Below are 21,942 nucleotides of genomic sequence, written 5' to 3'. Positions count from 1 at the left end.
ATCTCTAGGGTTTACAGAGAATGGTCCGAAAAAGAAAAAACATCCAGTGTGCGGCAGTTCTGTGGGCGGAAATGCCTTGTTGATGCCAGAGGTCAGAGGAGAATGGGCAGACTGGATCGGGCTTATAGAAAGGCAACAGTGACTCAAATCGGCACCCGTTACAACCAAGGTAGTCAGAAGAGCATCTCTGAATGCACAGTACAGATGGGCTACAGCAGCAGAAGACCACACCAGGTGCCACTCCTTTCAGCTAAGAACAGGAAACTGAGGCTACAATTTGCACAAGCTCATCGAAATTGGACAGTAGAAGATTGGAAAAACGTTGCCTAGTCTGATGAGTCTCGATTTCTGCTGCGACATTCGGATGGTAGGGTCAGAATTTGGCGTCAACAACATGAAAGCATGGATCCATCCTGCCTCGTATCAACGGTTCAGGCTGGTGGTGGTGGTGTCATTGTGTGGGGAATATTTTCTTGGCACTCTTTGGGCCCCTTGGTACCAATTGAGCATCGTTGCAATGCCACAGCCTACCTGAGTATTGTTGCTGACCATGTCCATCCCTTTATGCCCACAATGTGCCCAACATCTGATGGCTACTTTCAGCAGGATAATGCGCCATGTCATAAAGCTGGAATAATCTCGGACTGGTTTCTTGAACATGACAATGAGTTCACTGTACTCAAATGGCCTCCACAGTCACCAGATCTCAATCCAATAGAGCATTTTTGGGATGTGGTGGAACGGGAGATTCGCATCATGGATGTACAGCCGACAAATCTGTGTCAACTGTGTGATGCCATCGTGTCAATATGGACCAAAATCTCTGAGGAATGCTTCCAGCACCTTGTTGAATCTATGCCACGAAGAATTGAGGCAGTTCTGAAGGCAAAAGGGGGTCCAACCCGTTACTAGCATGGTGTACCTAATAAAGTGGCCGGTGAGTGTATAAACAGACCATTGACAGCCGCAAGCTCTATGAGGGCAAATTTATCATGACTGGTTACTTTGTGCATATCAATTGTTATACTCCCCCCTGGATCCAGTCATATATATATATATATATATATATATATATATATATATATATATATACACACATACATACATATATATATCCATGTATACCATGTTGTTTTGTATATCGTTGCACAATAGTCTCTCCTCTCCTTATTTGAATTCCATGCAAGGTTCGACCTAGAAATCTGCTATAGACTATTTCCCTGATGTGGCCTACTCAACATCCTTTCAGAAAACTGGTACAGACCCAAGGATAAATACCCCTATTGCTTTTAAGAAAGACTTAGGGGGAGATTTATCCTGCACCGGCGTATGATATCAGGTTTTAGGTCTTTTGATATACCTGGTGGGCGTCGTGTGGTGTATTCACGATTTTAAACTGGCATAAAATCAGTAATAAACCTCCCCCTTACAGTGATGAAAATTAGTAATTGATACACTGCTGATTTAGCAAGTTTTCCCACCTATAAAACAATGGAGAGGTGTGCAATTTTTATACGTACATTTCAACTTTGAGCAAAAATTCAAAAAAATTACATTGTATGATTTTTAAATTAATTAGCATTTTATGGCGTGAAATAAATAATTGATCAACTACCACCCAAAAATAATTCCTGCTCCCTCAGACCTGTTTGTTTATCTTTAAACCCTTAACAAATTGGCCCTTTTTTGTTTTTGCATTTCCATTTTTCACAAATCTATAAATTTTTCAAAAAATCTATAACTTTTTTATTTTTCCATGTAAAAAGACAATCGAAGGCTTGTTTTCTTCGTACTTCATAGTGACAGTATTTAATATTCAATGCCGTGTACGGGGATGCGGGGAAGCAAAATTACAAATGCAGTGTAGTTGGTAAAAAAAGGAATTTGTGCCATTTTCTTGTGGGCTTGGATTTTACGGCTTTCCCTGTGCGCCGGAAATGACATGTATAATTCATTCTTTGATCATGTGGATACCAAATTTATATAGGTTTTTCATACTTTGGTGTACAGAGTTGTGGGTGGTGTCATTATTTGCAACTTTTGGACATGTTTTCATGTACGGCCTTTTGATCACTTATTTCAAAATGGCAAATAAGTGGTATTTTCGTCTTGAGGCGCTATTTTCCGTTACGGGGTTAAACACTGGGAAAAAAAGGTTTTTATATTTACAGAGATCGAACATTTTAGGATGCAGTAATACCTAGCATGTTTAGGATTTTTACTGATTATTTATATTTATAAATTTCTGTTTTAGAGAAAGAGGGTGATTTGAATTTTTATATTTTTTCAATTTAATTTTTTTTTTACTTTTTTAAATTTACTTTTTTACTATTTTTGAGGCCGGAGGCAGCTTTGACAGAGGCATTTACAGGGTTAACACCTGAGATCAGTGCCAGCCCAGACAGTGGGTGTTACCAGTGGGTGTTTGCTGCAATACGCAGCAAACACCTACCGTCTATGGAGAGGACTCAACCCGTGAGCCCTCTTCACACAGCAGGAGCTGAAGTGTGACATACAGATACTTTGGGGTTTCCATTTTTTGCTGCTCACCTTAAAAAAACCTTAAAATTAATTTTTTTTTATTTACAGAGGTAAGTAAAGGCTTATTTCATGTGTAACACATTGAACTTCCAAGTGTCAGTATTTTATATTACATAAAAATATTGTAAAAGATAGGGTAAAAAATTAGTCTGATGGTGTCTGTTTTTATGCATATTTTATAGTACATGTCATATCCTGACAAACAGGAAAAAGTGACTTGACAATGTGTGCTCCAAACGACACCTCCCCTTTTTTCTTTGGGTCTTAACAATCACTACCAAATTTACTGTATGTAGGCTTTATTATGTTTAGTAGTTTTTTTAAAAAATGGAACTTTGTATACAAAACAATATTTCTTCATTTTGCCATATACTGATGCCAATTATCTTTTCATACAACAGTATGATATCTAGAGCTGTTTAAGATAATTTTTTAAGGCGTTTTCATTGCTACCATTTTTGAGATGTGTGATGCCCTCTCCATTCACCCGTCCTGATGCTACGACCCCCTACTCTGCACTCGTTACTTATATAAACCCCACATGTCAACACAATCAATCACACTTTAACCTCTGAACCATTGCCTTGGCCAAAAGACTGTCTGAGGACACTAGAGAAAAAAATTGTATGCCTACACAAGCGTGGGATGTACTACAGGACAATTGGCAAGCAGAAAAGTATAAACATCTGTATTGAGTATTAATTATTTAAAATCTATAAAATGTGATTTTCTGTATGTTTTTAATATTCTGTCTCTCACAGTTAAAGTGCACCTAGAATAAAAATAACAGACTTCTTCTTTGCAGGTGAGAAAACTTGCAAAATCAGCATTTTATCAAATACTGATTTTCCACAATGTACATAAAATTACAAAATTATTATATTATAAAGAATATCCAGGCACACAAAGTTTAAGTTAATGAACAAAGTTTTATTGCGGTAATCCAAAGTATAACGTTTCAGCTAAAATAAGCTTTTGTCAAATACGTCTACCGCTGTAAGAAGGAAGAAAGAAGTCCAGCATTTATGTGTCTTTAGCGCTGCGTGGTATTTCACATCTGTGCTTGTGGATGGTGCTCCATCCACAGCGCCATCCACAAGCACAGACGTGCAATACCACACAGCGCTAAAGACACAAATGCTGGACTTCTTTCTTAATGGAGTTGCTCAATTTTGGATTGTGTTTCTAAGGGGCTTGTGAACATAAGTGGAGTTGAAAAAAGCGGAGTTTGAAAAAGAGAAGTCCACAGAACTGTAAGTAATCTTTTATATCTCTTGATTTATATACGCATCACAGTTTTGTAACTAGGATATGGCAAGCAAGATTGGTGGTGTGCTCCAGTGAACACTCTGCCATATGTGTATACACTGCTGGAGCAGGAGTTCCAGGGTGAATACCGCTGATGTGTCCATATTTTTCTACTGGAAGCTTGTGTTAGAGATCTGGAGGAAGATATTGCACAGCTGCGAGCAATCGACAATCTTGAGACCAAGCAATAAGCAGGATAGAAGTGGAGGGTGGAGAGGAAAGCCAGCAGGGCCAGGTGGGTAGCTGGGTTACTGTAAATAGAGGGAGTAGAAAGGGGTCAAAGAAAAGGAAGGCCAACTCTGGCTCTGAACATCCAAGCAAAATTACAAAATTGTGCAATGATGTAAGGATGTCAGTGTCAGAAATGGCAGCCCTAGCAGATCCTGCTCTCCCTAAAAGCCAGGGAAGCAGACCAGCTAGCAGTAGGGTGGATGGGAGTGCAGGTAAGCCAAGGCAGCTAGTGGTTGTAGGGGACTCTATAATCAGGAAGATGGATAGAATAATTTGACGCCAAGACCACCTCAACCGAATGGTTTGCTGTCTCCCTGGTGCCAGGGTTCGGCATGGACGGGCTAGATTACACCCCACATGGCTTACAGCTACAGTTAAAAATGCAATTAATGAGAAAAAGAGGGCATTCAAAAAATATAAATCTGACGGGTCACCTAAGACTTTCAATACTTACAAAAAACTTACTAAAATCTGTAAAATGGATATCAGCCAAATAAGCCAAAATACACAATGAAAGACAGGTGGCTAAAGATAACAAAACAAAATGGCAAGAAATTTTTAAGTATATCAATGCAAAAAAAATGGGTCCCCTTTATTCTGAAAATGGGGCATCGGTGACTGAATACCAAGAGAAGGCAGAGATACTTAATAGGTTTTTTAGCTCCGTTTATATAATAGAAAAAATAACTTCTGACGGGGGTGGTGCCAGTCAGACATGATCCAATCTAAGCTCAATAAAATCAATGTGTACAAGGCTCCTGGACCAGATGGGTTACAACCCAGAGTTCTTAAAGAACTCAGTTCTGTTATTGCTATACCACTGTCTAAAATGTTCAGGGATTCCGTGATGTCTGTGGTGCACCCCAGGGTTCAATGCTTGGCCCACTACTACTTAATATATTTATTAATGATATAGAGGTAGGAATTAATAGCACTGTGTCTATTTTGCAGATGACACTAAGCTGTGTAGTGTAATATAGTTTATGCAGGATGTTCATAGGCTGCAGGGTGACTTGGACAAAGTGAGTGTTTGGTCCTCCACTTGGCAAATGAGGTTCAACGTGGATAAATGTAAGGTTATGCACCTGGGGTCTAATAATCCAAAGGCAAAATATGTCCTTGGGGGAGTAAATCTGGGAGAGTCCCTTGTTGAGAAGGACCTGGGGGTACTATTTGATCATAAATTGAATAACAGCATGCAATGTCAATCAGCTGCCTCTAAAGCCAATAGGATCTTATCATGTATCAAAAGTGGTATGGACTCTCGTGATAGGGATGTAATAGTACCACTGTACAAAGCATTGGTTCGGCCTCACCTGGAATATGCTGTCCAGTTTAGGCACCGGTCCATACAAAGGATGCACTGAAGCTGGAGAGGGTTCAACGTAGAGACACAAAAATGATAAGGGGTATGGAAGGTCTTAGTTATAAGTAAAGATTAAAACAACTAGATTTATTTAGTCTGAAAAAGAAACGTCTACGAGGGGACATGATTAATTTATATAAATATATGAATGGCCCATACAAAAAATATGGTGGTAAGTTGTTTTAGATTAAATCAAATCAAAAGACAAGAGGGCACTGTCTCCGTTTGGAGAAATCAAGGTTTAATCACCGGAGGCGACAGGGCTTTTTTACTATGAGAACTGTCAATCTGTGGAATAGCCTGCCTCAGGCGCCGGTCACAGCAGGGACAACTGAGAGGTACAAGAAGGGTCTAGATGCCTTTTTACGCCTAAATAACATTGATGGTTATATTATATAGAATTGTTTCCACTAAATCCCTTCCTCATGCAATCCCTCCCTTCCTTGGTTAAACTTGATGGACAGGTGTCTTTTTTCAACCCTATAAACTATGATACTTCCTTCTTACAGCGGTAGACATATTTAACAAAGGCTTATTTTAGCCGAAACACTATACCTTGGATTACCGCAATAAAACTTTGTTCATTAACTTCAACTTAAACTTTGTTTGCCTCGATATTCTTTATACATGTAATGAGGTAGGATCCCTTCCAGAAGCACCAACCGATAATTAGGAGTGTATAACAAGGACACTTGATATATGATTTGCATCAAAGATAATGCTATATGAAACTTGATGAATGTATGGATTCTACTGCCTTGCCCATAGATGTGACTCGGGAGGTGTGTTAACTGTTGAAACAACATCTAGCACACTTTCCCATTTAACATTTGTCTGCATGAAACCTTATAATGAATCTTTTCTCACAAAACTGCATATTCAACTCTATTCAGTGTTGCATGCACTATAATAAGCTGCCTGCACATTACACAGAATTTTAATGAAAATTTCAGAAAAAAGACTGATGCATTATTATTATTCTTACCATTATATCAATTATTCTGCTAACTGTTTTCTTTCTATCTTTGTTTATATTAACTAGGTAACTATTTCGATATATCCATGCAGGGTAGTTAGAAATTGTTTGAAGTTCATTCTCTACTGTGTTCTGGTTCATAGCCATCACAAATATCTTTATACCAGCAGTCTTCATTGCCTCAGAGACCTCAAAGATTCCACCACAGGTATTTCCAGTACTATGACCTTCGGATAGTACAATGACAAATTTAATACCCATGTCTGCTCCAGAATCTTTATGAATATATTCAGTTGTTGCCTTTAAAGTACAATCCAGAAATGAGCCTTCACCCATGCTTTTGATATTGTTGGTTGCTGTAATTAGAGTAGATGCTTCATCTGTAAAGTTGATGATTGGTTGCAGAGTACTGGAAAATTGAAGTGCTCCAAATTTCCATTTCAAATGTCTGCTGCTCTTTGTTGCTTGGGAATTTATAGAAAAGCTCTTAATAATATTGCTAATTTCATCCATTACACTTCCAGATGAGTATTTTAAAGCAACATTTTTAGGTGTATCAATGGTAAAATAGACATTTATATCACACTGCCGATTACCTAAAATAAATAAATAATCCAGAGTCATAATTATATATCAATTATATAATTCAAGCTAGATGCTATTATTATATTATATATACAAACATACAAAGCAGGGAAAAACCTGATAGTAAGGTCTATTGGTGTTAAGGCCAAACAGCCAATCTGTCAAATTGATGCACCTAGCAACTAACCATGACTATGATTGGCCAGGGGGAAACCAGGACACCCCCTAGCCAATCATAGCCATGGTTAGTTGCTAGGATTTGCTGGATTGACTGTTGAGCCGCCGATTCCAGCAATATGTCGGGTTATGACACCAAACCCAAATGCGAACCCAAAAATCGGGTACATTCATCTCTAGTGGTAGGAAAAGTAAAAGTTTAATTAATTAGTTGTATTTTTACTTTGTAGCACACAGGGCTGTCATGACATGATATAGACTTGCACTATATAAGTGCATGGTAATGAACGCTTTGTGAAAGCATTAGTGCATAGCATTGTTTGAAGCAACTGGTATGTGAAGGCAAGAGACCAAGGCCCAGATCATTGGGGCTCATTTACTAAGGATCGCACTTTCGATGGACTGTTCACGGTTTTCAGGATTTGCGCACCTAAACAGGTATTTAACAGGGGTTTGCGCTGGGATTGTGCCACATGCGAATTTTCACTTTTTTTTTTGCACAATAAGGCATTTGTAGATGCCCTTAGGGATCCATACAGTAGAAACCTATGAGAATTACAGGTCCCTACACATCCCTCCATGTCAGGCTTAGAGGTTGTGGATCCTCTGGACCACTGCGGACGATGGCACAAGCCACTACCTGGGACCGGAGTCTAAGTGGCACCCGGTTTTCACCAAAGCCCGCCGCAAAGCGGGTTGGACTTGCTGCGGCGTGGTACCACCAGGTCGTTCCACAGACGTGACTTGTCCGCAGTGGCTGCCAAGGTCGAGGTACAGAAATGGCAGGCAAACTCGTAGTCGGTGACAGGCAGAAGGTCAGGACAGGCAGCACAGGATCGGAGTCAGAATCGTAGCAACAGGTCAGGGTAGGCGGCAAAGGAGCGAAGTCAGAAACAGAACCAGGGTCACAACGGGAAATCTCAATAACAGCACAAGGCATCAAATACAGCTTTCTCTAGGGCGCAAGGCACAAAGATCCGGCAAGGGAAACAGGAAGAGGCAGGGTTAAATAGATTAAGGGGAAAAGGAAATTAGCGGTGCGCTGGCCCTTTAAATTTGCAGAAGCTGCCGCGCGCGCACCCTAGGTGTCGGGGACACATGCACCCAGCCGAGGAGGACGGAGCAGCAGCAGTCGGAGCCGAAGCAGATGCGCCAGAAGCCTGATCACTTAAGTAGTGCTTGCGGGCGCTGACGGGGGACAGAAGGCACGGGTGAGCCCGCGACATGGGCTGGAGAAATCTCTGCAGGAGGTCCTGGTCCAGGATATTGTCCTCGGGCTCCCAGGATCTCTCCTCCGGCCCGAACCCCTTCCAGTCAACCAAGAAGAACCGCTTACCCCTCACCATGTTAGTATCAAGGATCTCCTTTACCTCGTAGATGTCAGAGGGGTCGGTCACAGGAGCAGGAGGGGACAGCTGTCGGGAAAAGCGGTTCAAGATGACAGGCTTGAGCAGGGAGACATGGAAGGAGTTCGGGATGCGCATGGTGGGAAGAAGGCGCAGCTTATAGGAGACTGGATTGATGCGATGCATCTCCTTGAAGGGACCCAGGAAGCGAGGACCAAGCTTGTAGCCAGGAATCTTAAGCCGGACGTATTTGGCAGACAGTCAGAAGGTAATAGACGAAGATCCACGGGAGCGGCCAGTACAAGTCGGTCAGGAGAGATGACATGACGAGGAGACGGTTCTTCCCCAATGACATCCGAGGCACGAGAAAGGGCGTCAGCCTTGATGTTCTTCTCGGCCGGACAGAAATGAATGAGAAAATCGAACCGGGCAAAGAAGAGCGACCAGCGAGCTTAGCGTGGATTGAGTCGCTGAGCAGTCTGGAGATAGAGGAGGTTTTTGGGGTCCATATAAATGCTGACTGGAAACCAGGCTCCTTCCAGAATATAACGCCATTCTTCCAAGGCAAGCTTAATCGCCAACAATGCTTGATCACCAATACTGTAATTCCTCTCTGCAGAGGAAAAAGACTTGGAGAAGAATCCACAGGTGACTGTGTGACCTTTGGGACCCTTCTGCGTGAGTACTGCTCCGGCCCCTACCGAGGAGGCATCCACTTCCAGATGAAAAGGTTTTTCAGTGTCGGGACGCACCAAGACTGGAGCCGAGGCAAACTTAGATTTCAAGTTCATAAAGGCTTCTTCAGCTGCCGGAGGCCAGAGTCGGGGGTTGGCACCCATCTTGGTAAGGGCCACAATCGGAGACACCAGAGAGGAGAAGTGTGGGATGAACTGGCGGTAATAATTTGGAAGCCCAGAAATCGCTGTATAGCGCGCAGTCCCACTGGGCGGGGCCATTGGAGGACTGCAGACAACTTGGCAGGATCCATACGGAGGCCTTTGTCCGAGATGATATAACCAAGAAAGGGAATACTCCGCTGATGGAATTGACACTTCTCGAGTTTGGCATAAAGACGATTGGCCCTTAATCGACTGAGTACTTATCGTACTTGGACTTGGTGGGTCTCAAGGTCTGGAGAAAATATCAGGATATCATCCAAATAGACCACCACACAGAAATAAAGCAAGTCTCTAAAGATGTCATTCACGAACTCCTGGAAGACAGCTGGTGTATTACACAGTCCGAACGGCATCACCAGGTACTCAAAGTGTCCATCGCGGGTATTAAAAGCAATCTTCCATTCATCTCCTTGGTGGATACGAATGAGGTTGTAAGCCCCTCGAAGATCCAATTTGGAGAAGATCTTGGCTCCACAAAGACGGTCAAACAGCTCGGTGACCAATGGCAATGGATAGCGATTCTTAACTGTGATTTTGTTAAGACCGCGATAGTCTATGCATGGACGGAGTGACCCGTCCTTCGGAGAAGAGGACTTGCATATAAATCCCTTCTGCAGGTTTTCTTGGATATACTCCGACATAGCTGTGGTCTCTGGTACTGAGAGCGGGTACACACGGCCCCATGGGGGGGGGGGAAGTGCCCGGCAGCAGATCCACAGGACAGTCGTAGGGACGATGGGGTGGCAATGTCTCGGCTTGCTTCTTCGAGAAGACGTCACAAAAGTCCTTATAACATGCGGGAAGACCCTCCAGGGCCTTGAGAGTCACAGAAGAAGCCAGGACAGGCACTGGAAGAGGCAAATCCACACAGCAAGACTGGCAGTCAGGTCCCCACCGAAGGATCTCCCCCGTCTTCCAGTCAAGAACGGGTGCATGTAACTGCAACCATGGTAGACCCAACAGGATGGAAGACGTGGAACGCGGTAGCACATAAAAGGACAGTCTCTCCTTGTGCAGCAAACCGACTTGTAAGGTCAGAGGCTTGGTGCAGTACTGGACCGGGTCAGAAAGGATTTGACCACTGACAGAGGAGATGACCAGTGGCTTCTCTAGGCGAATCACGGGGATGTGATGCCGGGAGACCAGAGCGGCATCCACGAAGTTCCCTGCGGAACCTGAGTCCAAGAAAGCAGAAACCTGGATTCGGGTGCCGGTGCCAATGCTGAGAAGCATCAGGCGTGGAGAAGCTTTGCTTACACCTAGGGACACTTCTCCCAAGTACCCTAGGTGCTGGCATTTCCCGGAAACTGGGGACGGACAGGACAGGACCCCAGGAAGTGTTCAGGACTGGCACAGTAGAAGCAGAGGTTTCCCTGACGTCTCCTGGGAAGAGAGTCTAAGCCTGTCCACCTCCATAGGCTCCTCTACAGAGGGTACAACTGGAGACAGAAGCGGCCTTTGAAAAACAGGAGCCAGGCGCGGAGGATGTCGTGGGCGGACCTGTGGTTGTTCTAGGCGTAACTCTTCAGCACGCTCCCTAAATCGCACATCAATCCGGGTGGCCAAGGTGATAAGCCCACTCAAGGTAGACGGCAGGTCCCGAGCGGCGAGAGCATCCTTGAGAGGAAACATGAGAGGAAAGTCCCTTTTTAAAGGCTGCGGACAAGGCCGCGTCGTTCCAGGACAGTTCCGAGGCCAGGGTACAGAATTGGACTGCATATTCTCCCATGGATGAATTCCCCTGGCGAAGATTCAACAGCGCAGTCTCAGCAGAAGAGACCCGTGCAGGCTCCTCAAAGATGGACCGGAACTCTGCCAGAAACGCGGTCAGATTATCCGTGATTGGGTCGCCTCTGTCCCAAAGATGATGAATGCCACCTTGGATCGCTCCGTGATGAACTGAGATGGCATAAACTCAATGTGCAGGGAGCACTGGGTTATGAAGTCCCTGCATTACTTGGGATCGCCATCAAACTTGCCGGGCGTAGACAACTGTAGCCTAGGTTCAGCGGCAGGAGGGCTGACCGGGGCAACGGGAGCTTCTGGAGCAGCCTCAGGAACCTGCTGCAGCATGGCGGTAACCTGTTCCAGCTGTTCACTTTTAGCGGCAATCTCTCGGGATTGCTGGACCACGAAGGTAGCCAGAGATGGTCGAGTGGGAAGCGGCACCTCGGCGGGATCCATGGCCGGATCTTACTGTCAGGCTTAGAGGTTGTGGATCCTCTGGACCACTGCGGACGATGGCACAAGCCACTACCTGGGACCGGAGTCTAAGTGGCACCCGGTTTTCACCAGAGCCCGCCACAAAGTGGGTTGGATTTGCTGCGGCGTGGAACCACCAGGTCGTTCCACAGGCGTGACTTGTCCGCAGTGGCAGCCAAGGTCGAGGTACAGAAACGGCAGGCAAACTCGTAGCCAGGGACAGGCAGAAGGTCAGGACAGGCAGCACAGGGGGATTGAGGGGGAAAGGCCAGCGCCAATTAGTGGTCCGCTGGCCCTTTAAATTTGCAGAAGCTGCCGGGCACGCGCCATAGGTGTCGGGGACGTGTGCACACAGCCGAGGAGGATGGAGCAGCAGCAGCCAGAGCCGAAGCAGACGCACCAGGAGCCGGGGTACGTAAGTAGCGCTTACGGCGCGCTGGCGGGGGACAGAAGGCACAGGTGAGCCCACGACCACCCGTGACACTCCATGAATTAATTCGGGGGTGTAGTAAGCATTTTAACCCCACAGGTGGACCCCAAGGGTGATGCATAATAAATAGTGCATAGTACAAAATATCCATTATGTCATCTTGTGCCCAGCTCCTGCCATGGGAAACAAACACCCCAAAAATCATGATGCAACCTCTCTCTTGTTCTTGTACCTAGGCCCTTCAAAAGTCCCAAGCACTCCAGCACTACGTCTCGGGGGTTCCTCATTGTTGCTTCATGAGGAAGAGGTGCACAAATAAAACGTCCAAACACTCGTCCCCACTAGCAGACTCCATATCGGAGGCCATATAATTATATACCTCCAAGTCAGTGTATGACTTCTGGGACATGGTAGGGGGTAGTACACAACTTATGCAGAACAACACAGAACAATACCTGCCCCTCCACACGTGGTGCTGTAATGTCATCAAAGGTGTGTCGGCTGGCGATGCCGACAACTCCCACCAAGCTGTCATCCTGTCTCGTCACAGGGTAATGTCCAAAATGCACATAATGCCTGCCCCTCCACACAACGCCTGCTCCTCCACAGAACTCCTACTTCTCCATGCTACGCCTGCTTCACAACAGAACGCCTACTCCTCCACAGAACTCCTGCTCCTCCACAGGACTCCTGCTCCTCCACAGGAAGCCTACTGCTCCACAGAACTCCTGCTGCTCCGAACTCCTGCTCCTCCACAGAACTCCTGCTCCTCCACAGAACTCCTGCTCCTCCACAGAACGCCTGCTCCTCCACAGAACGCCTGTTCCTTCACAGAACGCCTGCTCCACCACAGAACACCTGCTCCACCACAGAACACCTGCTCCACCACAGAGCGCCTGCTCCACCACAGAGCGCCTGCTCCTCCACGCTACTACAACTCCTCCTCCCCCCTACTACTCCTAACAGATCGCACTTGAGCGATTGTGGGAGATAAGGAAAAACGTACAATGGGGGGGTTAACCGTGTGTTTTGTGGTACAGGAAAGGGACAGATCACTAACATAACTCTCTCCAACACCACCAATCACAAAATTGCGATGTTGGAGAGCGTTGGGCTAAAAAGATCTGCCCAAAAATCGGCACAGATCGCTGTCTTTGGCCAGTCTTTATTAACTGGCCAATGATGACGATCAACGACACCTCCCACCAAGGTGTCGCCCTGTCACAGGCTGACGTCCAAAATGCAAGTATCCAATATATAGGACGCTGAGAATTATGTCACTGCGCTCAGCGTCCGATTTATATCGGATGTAGAGTGTGAACAGGTTAATTTTTTTTTGTGTGTGAGTGTGTTTTTACTTTTTATGTCCCCCATGAGGTCATAAAAGACCCCTGGGGGACAATTTCACTTTTTTTTTTACATTTTTGTCTACAGGCGGCACTGCAGACTCCGGACCTGCGAGTAGACAGGAGTTAAGCCAGGCTTGCAATGAAGTTGAAATGTGTTTGGGGGGAAAAGTTCATTTTCTAGGCAAATGTTGACGTCGCATTAATTGCTGTTAGGCTGATCACTCTTTATAACATTCTGGAGTATATGCAAATTGCCATTATAAAACCTGATGCAGTAGACTTTGTAAAATTTTACATTTGTATCATTCTCAAAACTTATTGCCATGACTGTACATGAATATTTAAATTGCACCACAGAAAATCCTTTAGTGTGCCAGACCCCACAGAACTTGTTCCAGCCTAAGACTTAGTGTTTTTAGTATTTTATATCACAGATTCACCTTGTCTTAGTGTAATGCTAATAAACGTTACGTTTTAATAATATTGTCACAGGGATGACCAAAAAAATTTGTATTGAGTTATAGTTAAAAAATATAATTTGTGCACAGTCTAACTCAAATCCACAAAGGCAATATGTTCCTTAAAAATCTTCCTTTATTTTAAACATCTTAAAACATGGACATAGACATCGAGATTGTCCAACGCGTTCGTTCTTAGTCATGGATGACAATACATAGTATAATGTGCAATTTAAATCTTAATGCTGAAGATTGCTAAATCTGTTGTTGCTGGACACTCCTTTGAATACTGATGATTCATTAGTTAATCAGTCTAGCAATCTCAGAAAATCGTTTTTTCTATCCTTTTAAGTACATCCTCTATGGATACGTTTCAAAATATATTCATACGTGACCTCTGCATTTTGCAGCAGGAGGATTCCTCTCGTAAAAAAGAAATTTTTCCAAAAAACAGTCCAAAGCTTTGTCTGAATTGAGGGAATGTACCGATTTAATTATAAAAATGTCAGAAAAAGGTGGCAATGTAGATACTTGTATATGTTTGGTAATATAGTTGTTACATTCCCCATGGGTACATATTGATCTTTCAATCTTTGGTCTCCATTTACATTTTTTCCATTAATCAGATTTTTTCGCTGAGGATCATTGTATATTGTGTACATTTTAGGAACAGAAGAAATATACAAGAATATCAAGAGTAGTATATTGACATTGCGTGTTTACACGTCAGGGTACCAATTCTGTTTCTCATCACATTTACCTTGTGACATGCCAATTTATTGTTTACACGGAGAGAACTTTAGTGACCTTGAGTCATGTCGTAGTCCTATGCCTTATAGCTAAACTACAGTACAATAAAAACCCACTTATTTATTGTAAAGTGTCAACGTGGCAATTTAAGCAGTAGCTTATTTTTAACTGCTGTGTCTCAGCTTTAAATCACATAAGCGCACTGAGGATGCCAATACATTGAAAGAAGGAGGGAAAAATAGATGTCACGGTTTGTCCTCGTGATCCATGTCACGGATCGCGGGCACACCAGTGTCCCTCTGAATTGCGCTGCTCCCCCCAGCTCGCACTTACCTCTCCACAATCCTACTCCCGTCCTGGCTAGGCCACTTGCACATTCCCACTCAAGTATTTAAAGGACCACTGATTGGCTACCTGTTCCCTGCGATTGCACCCTGTTCTATTCTGCCTAGAATTCCTGTTGTGACCTGTGACCTTGCATCTCTGCCGCCAGCTCTGACTGAACCTGACCTCGAGCCTGAACACCGATTCTGTACCGTGGCCTTGGCTGCCACTGGGGGCTAGTCGCACCTGTGGAACGACCTGGTGGCACCCTGCCGCAGCAAGTCCATCCCGCATTGCGGCGGGCTCTGGTGAAGACCATGTGCCACTTAGATTCCGGTCCCAGGTGTTGACTAGTACCATCTCCCCCGATGGTCAAGGGGGATCATGGACCCCGAACCCTGACAATAGGATTATCATTAGCATTCATCCAGGATGACCAGAAGAATGGAGGGGCTTATAGTCGGAAACCAGCCGTCAACACCTTCTCACTCATCCTGCAGTCTCAGGCAGCCAAGAAAGTGTTGTGGTTGGGAGTGCAGGAAGATACCATGAGTCCCTTCTGCTGAACTCTGTGCTGGGTCATTGGCATGGGTGCCCACCACTTCTGTCAGCAATGCCATAGGTTCGGCACCACTGCTGTATAGTAATGGCAAGCAACTTGGTAAGCAATTATTGTAATTTATTTACCACACAGGTTATGGATCAACAATACACATAATAGCTAGGCTCACCATTGCAGCAGATATAAAAAAAATATGCCCTGAGAACAGTGTCTGTTATTAAACATGATAAAAGCACAAAGACTTTTAAAACTAGTGATGAGCAAAACTGCCAAATTTGAGCCTGTACCAAATTTGGCGGGTTCTGCATCCACAACCCCCAAAACTGAACAGATGGTGCTGTTCTTTCTCTGGGATCATGTTGGGGGAAAAAGCGGTAAGCTAGATGAATGACTGAATCCAATATTTATAGCTGCACAGAGAGACTAACCAGCTTGCAGCCCCCTAAGCAACCAAAGGTATGTCCTATATGGGCACGGTGGTGATCGGCCAAGGGGGGCATGTGAAGAGCAGAGTCACATGTCCAGACACCATTACCAACGGTAGACAGAGCTAGCAAGAGGTTGCAGCTGTTCATAGGTACATTCAGATAGCCAGGGACTTATCAAATAGCAACAATTGTCCTTTTCAGGCTGAGATGTAGTCATTTAAAACGCAATATTCAACGATAATGCACTCTGCCTCGATTCACTAAGATTGTGTGCCCAATATCCTGCATATATCGCTTCCCCGCTCATGTACGCCGGAGTTCACCTTCTTCTTCCTGGTGCGCGCCCCCCCAATTTCTGTCACATGAAAGGCAGCGCACCTGCACCAAAAACCGATCATGTGCAACACAATCCCCTGTTAAATATCTGTCACAGTTGCGCCGAAGTCCAACGAAAGTTATAGATAACACTATAGCCCCACGCTTCTTGTGTTTTTATTCAAGATTTTTAAGTTATATACTATCTACATTAAAGGTACTTTTTTTGCTGATATGGGCATCTTCTGACTGCCTTTGACAGTTTTTTGTGAACGGTGTGAACTCTGCTGAACAAATTGGTCCATTTTTATTTAGTAAAGAAGAGTTAGCATGGCATAGCTATCTACAGACAATGGGGGTCATTTACTAAGGGCCCGATTCGTGTTTTCCCGACGTGTTACCCGAATATTTCTGATTTGAGCCGGTTTCCCCTGAATTGCCCCGGGATTTTGGCACACGCGATCAGATTGTGGCGCATCGGTGCTGGCATGCTCGCAACGGAAATCGGGGTACGTGGCCGAACAAAAACCCGATGGATTCGGAAAAACCGCCGCATTTAAAACAAAAAATCTGTCGCGGAGCTTGCACTTACCTTCACTCAGCCCAGCTCGGTGAACTCCAGTGCGTTTCCGATGCTTTTCAGCGCAGCAGCACCACCTGGTGGACGCGGAGGAACTACCTTAATGAATCCCGACCGGACCCGAATCCAGCGCAGAGAACGCGCCGCTGGATCGCGAATGGACCGGGTAAGTAAATCTGCCCCAATGTGGACAGCCTCGTGTTCATTAAGATAGATCAGGCATGGATCACAAACTACTTGTCTATGCCAGCATATGAATATGTTGGAAGTCTGTATTACCAAAATGTAAATTTAAAATGTACAAATTCTGCAGCTCATGAAATTGACAAATTCTGAATCACCTGAAGTTTGGGTTTGTCATTTTACCATTGCTTCTTTTAACACAGAGAGCATAACTGGCCCTGAACTCCCAAATCACCTTTAACTGCAGTGAGAGGAAGGGTTTGTTTTTTTCAACAGAGAGAATAACTGGGTCTGAACACCCGGAGCTCCTTTAACTGCAGTAAGAGGAAGGGTGTGGGGTTTTTCCATTGCTTCTTTAATCCCCTGTGTAAATAACTGTGTCAGAACAGGCAAGTCCAGCTTTAGAACTGAAATAATCGAATAAACCCATGGAACATGTTCATCACTGATACCTAATGGGTATATACATTACATATTAAGTGATATTGTTTTGAACTCCTAATGGATATAGAGCTTCATGGGTATGTTTCTTACATGTATAAATGATATTGTTTGGAACTCCTATTGGTTATAGAGATTTATGTTTAGATAAATAGGTAGAAGGAGCAGCACTGTGGATAACCGGATTAAATCCAATGTGGGTGCAGGCTTCAAGGAACCGACTCAGGATCCCATATGCATACAAACTCCAAGGAAGTAAGCAGCACTCCAAGATAAATAGTGAATATTTATTCCACAGTGGTAAGTGCTAAGTTTCGGCTGACTCTATGCAGCCATTCTCGAGCATAGTGAAACAGTGATACAGGGCGGGTTTATATCCCCCGCAGGATCTGACATCATGATTACAAAAACAGGTGGTGTGATAATGAGTTGTTAAATCATGCTCAAAAAACATATATAAAAGGTATATACAGCATATCAATGTGCAATATTATTACATCATATGATCATAACACAGTGTCGAGTGTACAAAAAACTGTGTAGCCCATCGATAGTCTCCCACACGCCGTCTAGCCACAGTGTGTAAACATCATGTTAACACATGTCCTGCACCCGTTGCTAAGCAACATGACACTGCACAGCGAATACAATCGAAAAAAAGTAAATAAAGAGATGCACACTCAGTTCCGGAGTACGACTTACTGTGCCAACAACAAACGGAGGCTTATCCTTACCAAGGTAGAGGAGATCCTGAGGTGACAGGCCAAGGCGGTGTGATTGCTACGCAGGGCTGTGATCAGCTCAGCTGCGATCCATCATGTCACATGGCTTTGTCAAACTCTCAGGGATCGGGAACTACCAGGTGGGACGGCAGACATCTTTGAAGTGGGCAAGCGCACATTTAGCTAATGTGCAATAGAACTGACACAAAAACTATGGCATGACTGCGCTACGACAGGTAAATAATAATTTAGGTGTATTCCCAAGGGTATCATAAACAAAAAAAAGTGATTCCAGGCAAATTCAGCCCAACATCATGTGGTCAGGCGGAGAAGCGGTCAGATGCAGGTCAAATGTATGATGTTAATAGAATACACAATGTGGGACTCCTTAACCGCGTACTGTCAGGCGGACCCGGGAGATCTCATGAGAGGAGGAGAGAAAAAAATATAAATAAAGGTAGTGGCTGACGGTTGGCGCTCTGGGTTGATTATCAACAGGAATCATGTGAATAGTGATCTACTGTAGATCAAAAACAGAAGAAAAGAAATATTATTTAATGCAAAAAACATATGTCAATAGAAAAGGATTTTTTGTACTTCCTTACAACTTTCATTGTGTGATCGTTAAATGAGGTATAAACTGGTAAATCTAATACAGAATGTGTACATTAAAATCAACATTCAAACCGCGTGGTTGTAAAGAATTAAGCTTGTGAATCCATTCGATCTCTCTTTTTAGCAATAGTTTCTGACGATCACCGCCTCTCCTAGGAGGAGGTATGTGGTCTACAATGCAAAATCTGAGCTGCTGAACACTATGTCCATGATTCGAAAAATGTCGAGGTACAGGTAAGTTATGCTTAGATGTGTTGATGACCTGTGGTTATGTAGTCGCAGTCTACACTCAGTGGTGGTCTCACAAACATACAATTTGGGGCAGGGGCAAACCAAGACATAAATTACATGATCCGACCTGCATGTCAAATGCTGGCGGATCCTATATTTTTTACCAGTAAGTGGGTCAGTAAATGAATCTCCCTTAATCATGTGACTGCAGTTCTCACAGTGCATGCATGGATAGGATCCCGGCCTAAGACTAGAGGCCAGGTTCTCTTTTCTGTCGATAGGGCCAAAGTCACCTTTAACAAGATTGTCCCTTAGATTTCTGGGTCTTCTATAAGAGAAAGGTGGAGGTACCTGGAATTCTTTAATGTCACTATGGTAACAGGAAAGGGTTGTCCAATGTTTGCGAATCAAATTTGATGCAAGCTAGCTATGAGGAACAAAAGTGGACACAAAATGTATTCTATCTGCTGCCTTAGTGTCCCTCTTGTTTGGTGTCAACAGGTCAGTTTTAACAAGTCTCTTTACCCTTTCCTTGTGTCTATTAATCAACTGAGTAGGGTAACCTCTAGCTTAAAATTTTTTTGACATTTCATTAAGTCTAGTGTTCACCCGGTTAGGGTCATCCACGATTCTCCGAAACCTCATAAGCTGGTGGGAGAGAGTGGGAGAGAATCCACTGTGCGTCTAGGATGTGCACTGTCATATCTCAGTGAATTATTCCGGTCAGTCTCTTTGAAAGAGACTGTCTTCAGCTTGTTCCCCTCAATGTATACATTGGTGTCCAAAAATTGAATTTGTGATTGAGAAACAGATTTGGTGAATTTAATATCTGGATCCACCGAATTCACAAAGTCAAAAAAAGTCAAAAAAGTCTCAGCGTCACATGTCCAAATCATGCAGACATCGTCGATATACCGCCACCACCCCAAAACGTGTGTAAAGAGTCGTGACGTGTATATCGACGCCTCTTTCAAGTTCGCCATGAAAATATTGGCGTAAGTGGGGGCCATATTGGCCCCCATCACCGTCCCACGTAATTGCAAGAAGTAACTGTCACCAAACAAAAAATAGTTGCATGATAAAATAATGTCCAAAAGATCTAGGACAAAACCTTGACATTCCTTTGAATGAGTTAAAGTGGACAAATTTTTTTTTTTTTTCACGCAGGACATACGTTCATGATTAATGCTGGTATATAAACTGCAAACATCGACAGAAGCTAAGATGGCCTGTGGGGGAACCTCTATATCCTGTATTCTAATGAGAAAATCTGAGGTTTCCCAAATTTATGACTTATAGGTGGATCCACTAACCGTTTGTGACTGATTTTACAGGGATCAAGAATTAAATCTTAGCTTTGTCAGTTATAGGGTATGTCCTTACCTGTTGACACTAAACACGAGGGACACTAAGGCACCAGATAGGATACATTTTGTGTCCTCTTTTGGCCCTCATAACTAGCTTGCATCAAATTTGATTCGCAAATATTGGACAACCCTTTCCTGTTACCATAGTGACATTAAAGAATTCCAGGTACCTCCACTTTTCTCTTATAGAAGACCCAGAAATCTAAGGGACAATCTTGTTAAAGGTGACTTTGGCCCTATCGACCGAAAAGAGAACCTGGCCTCTAGTCTTAGGCCGGGATCCTATCCATGCATGCACTGTGAGAACTGCAGTCACATGATTAAGGGAGATTCATTCACTGACCCACTTACTGGTAAAAAATATAGGATCCGCCAGCATTTGACATGCAGGTCGGATCATGTAATTTATGTCTTGGTTTGCCCCTGCCCCAAATTGTTTGTTGGTGAGACCACCACTGAGTGTAGATTGAGACTACATAACCACAGGTCATCTATCAACACATCTAAGCATGACTTACCTGTACCTCAACATTTTTCGGATCATGGACATAGTGTTCAGCAGCTCAGATTTTGCATTGTAGACCACATACCTCCTCCTAGGAGAGGCGGTGATTGTCAGAAACTATTGCTAAAAAGAGAGATCGAATGGATTCACAAGCCTAATTCTTTACAACCACGCGGTTTGAATGTTGATTTTTATGTACACATTCTGGATTAGATTTACCAGTTTATACCTCATTTAACAATCACACAATGAATGTTGTAAGGAAGTACAAAAAATCCTTTTCTATTGACATATGTTTTTTGCATTAAATAATATTTCTTTTCTTCTGTTTTTGATCTAGATCACTATTCACATGATTCCTGTTGATAATCAACCCAGAGCGCCGACTGTCAGCCACTACCTTTATTTTTATATATATATATAAATATATATATATATATATATATACATATTTTTTTTCTTCTCCTCTCATGGGATGTCCCAGGTCTGCCTGACAGTACGCGGTTAAGGAGTCCCACATTGTGTATTCTATCAACATTAACATCATACATTTGACCTGCATCTGACTGCTTCTCCAGGGTGCGGCCTGACCACATGATGTTGGGCTAAATTCGCCTGGAATCACTACTTTTTGTTCATGATACCCTTGGGAATACACCTAAATTATTATTTACCTGTCGTAGCGCAGTCATACCATAGTTTTTCTGTCAGCTCTATTGCTCATTAGCTAAATGTGCGCTTGCCCACTTCAAAGATGTCTGCCGTCCCACCTGGTAGTTCCCGATCCCTGAGAGTTTGACAAAGCCATGTGACATGGTGGATCGCAGCTGAGCTGATCACAGCCCTGCGTAGCAATCACACCACCTTGGCCTGTCACCTCTGGATCTCCTCTACCTTGGTAAGGATGAGCCTCCGGCACTGAGCGTGCTTCTCTTTATTTACTTTTTTTGATTGTATTCGCTGTGCAGTGTCATGTTGCTTAGCAACGGGTGCAGGGCATGTGTTAACATGATGTTTACACATGCATTAACATGATGTTTACACACTATGG

The 21,942-nt window shown here is 43.8% G+C and overlaps 1 protein-coding gene across 1 annotated transcript in view; it reads right to left on the bottom strand.

The window, feature by feature from the left end:
• LOC140133190 (uncharacterized) overlaps positions 1-21,942 on the bottom strand; it is a 437,171-nt gene that overhangs the window by 391,676 nt on the left and 23,553 nt on the right. The window contains exon 3 of the mRNA XM_072153006.1: positions 6,432-7,018. Within this exon, the coding sequence (XP_072009107.1) occupies positions 6,432-7,018 (587 nt within the window). The remainder of the gene's footprint in view (positions 1-6,431; positions 7,019-21,942) is intronic.

This window comes from Engystomops pustulosus, chromosome 5 (genome assembly GCF_040894005.1).
Source record: "Engystomops pustulosus chromosome 5, aEngPut4.maternal, whole genome shotgun sequence".
Classification (NCBI taxonomy): Eukaryota; Metazoa; Chordata; class Amphibia; order Anura; family Leptodactylidae; genus Engystomops; species Engystomops pustulosus.
Note: the sequence above shows the minus strand (reverse complement) of the source record. Positions and strands in the feature narration are given on the sequence as shown.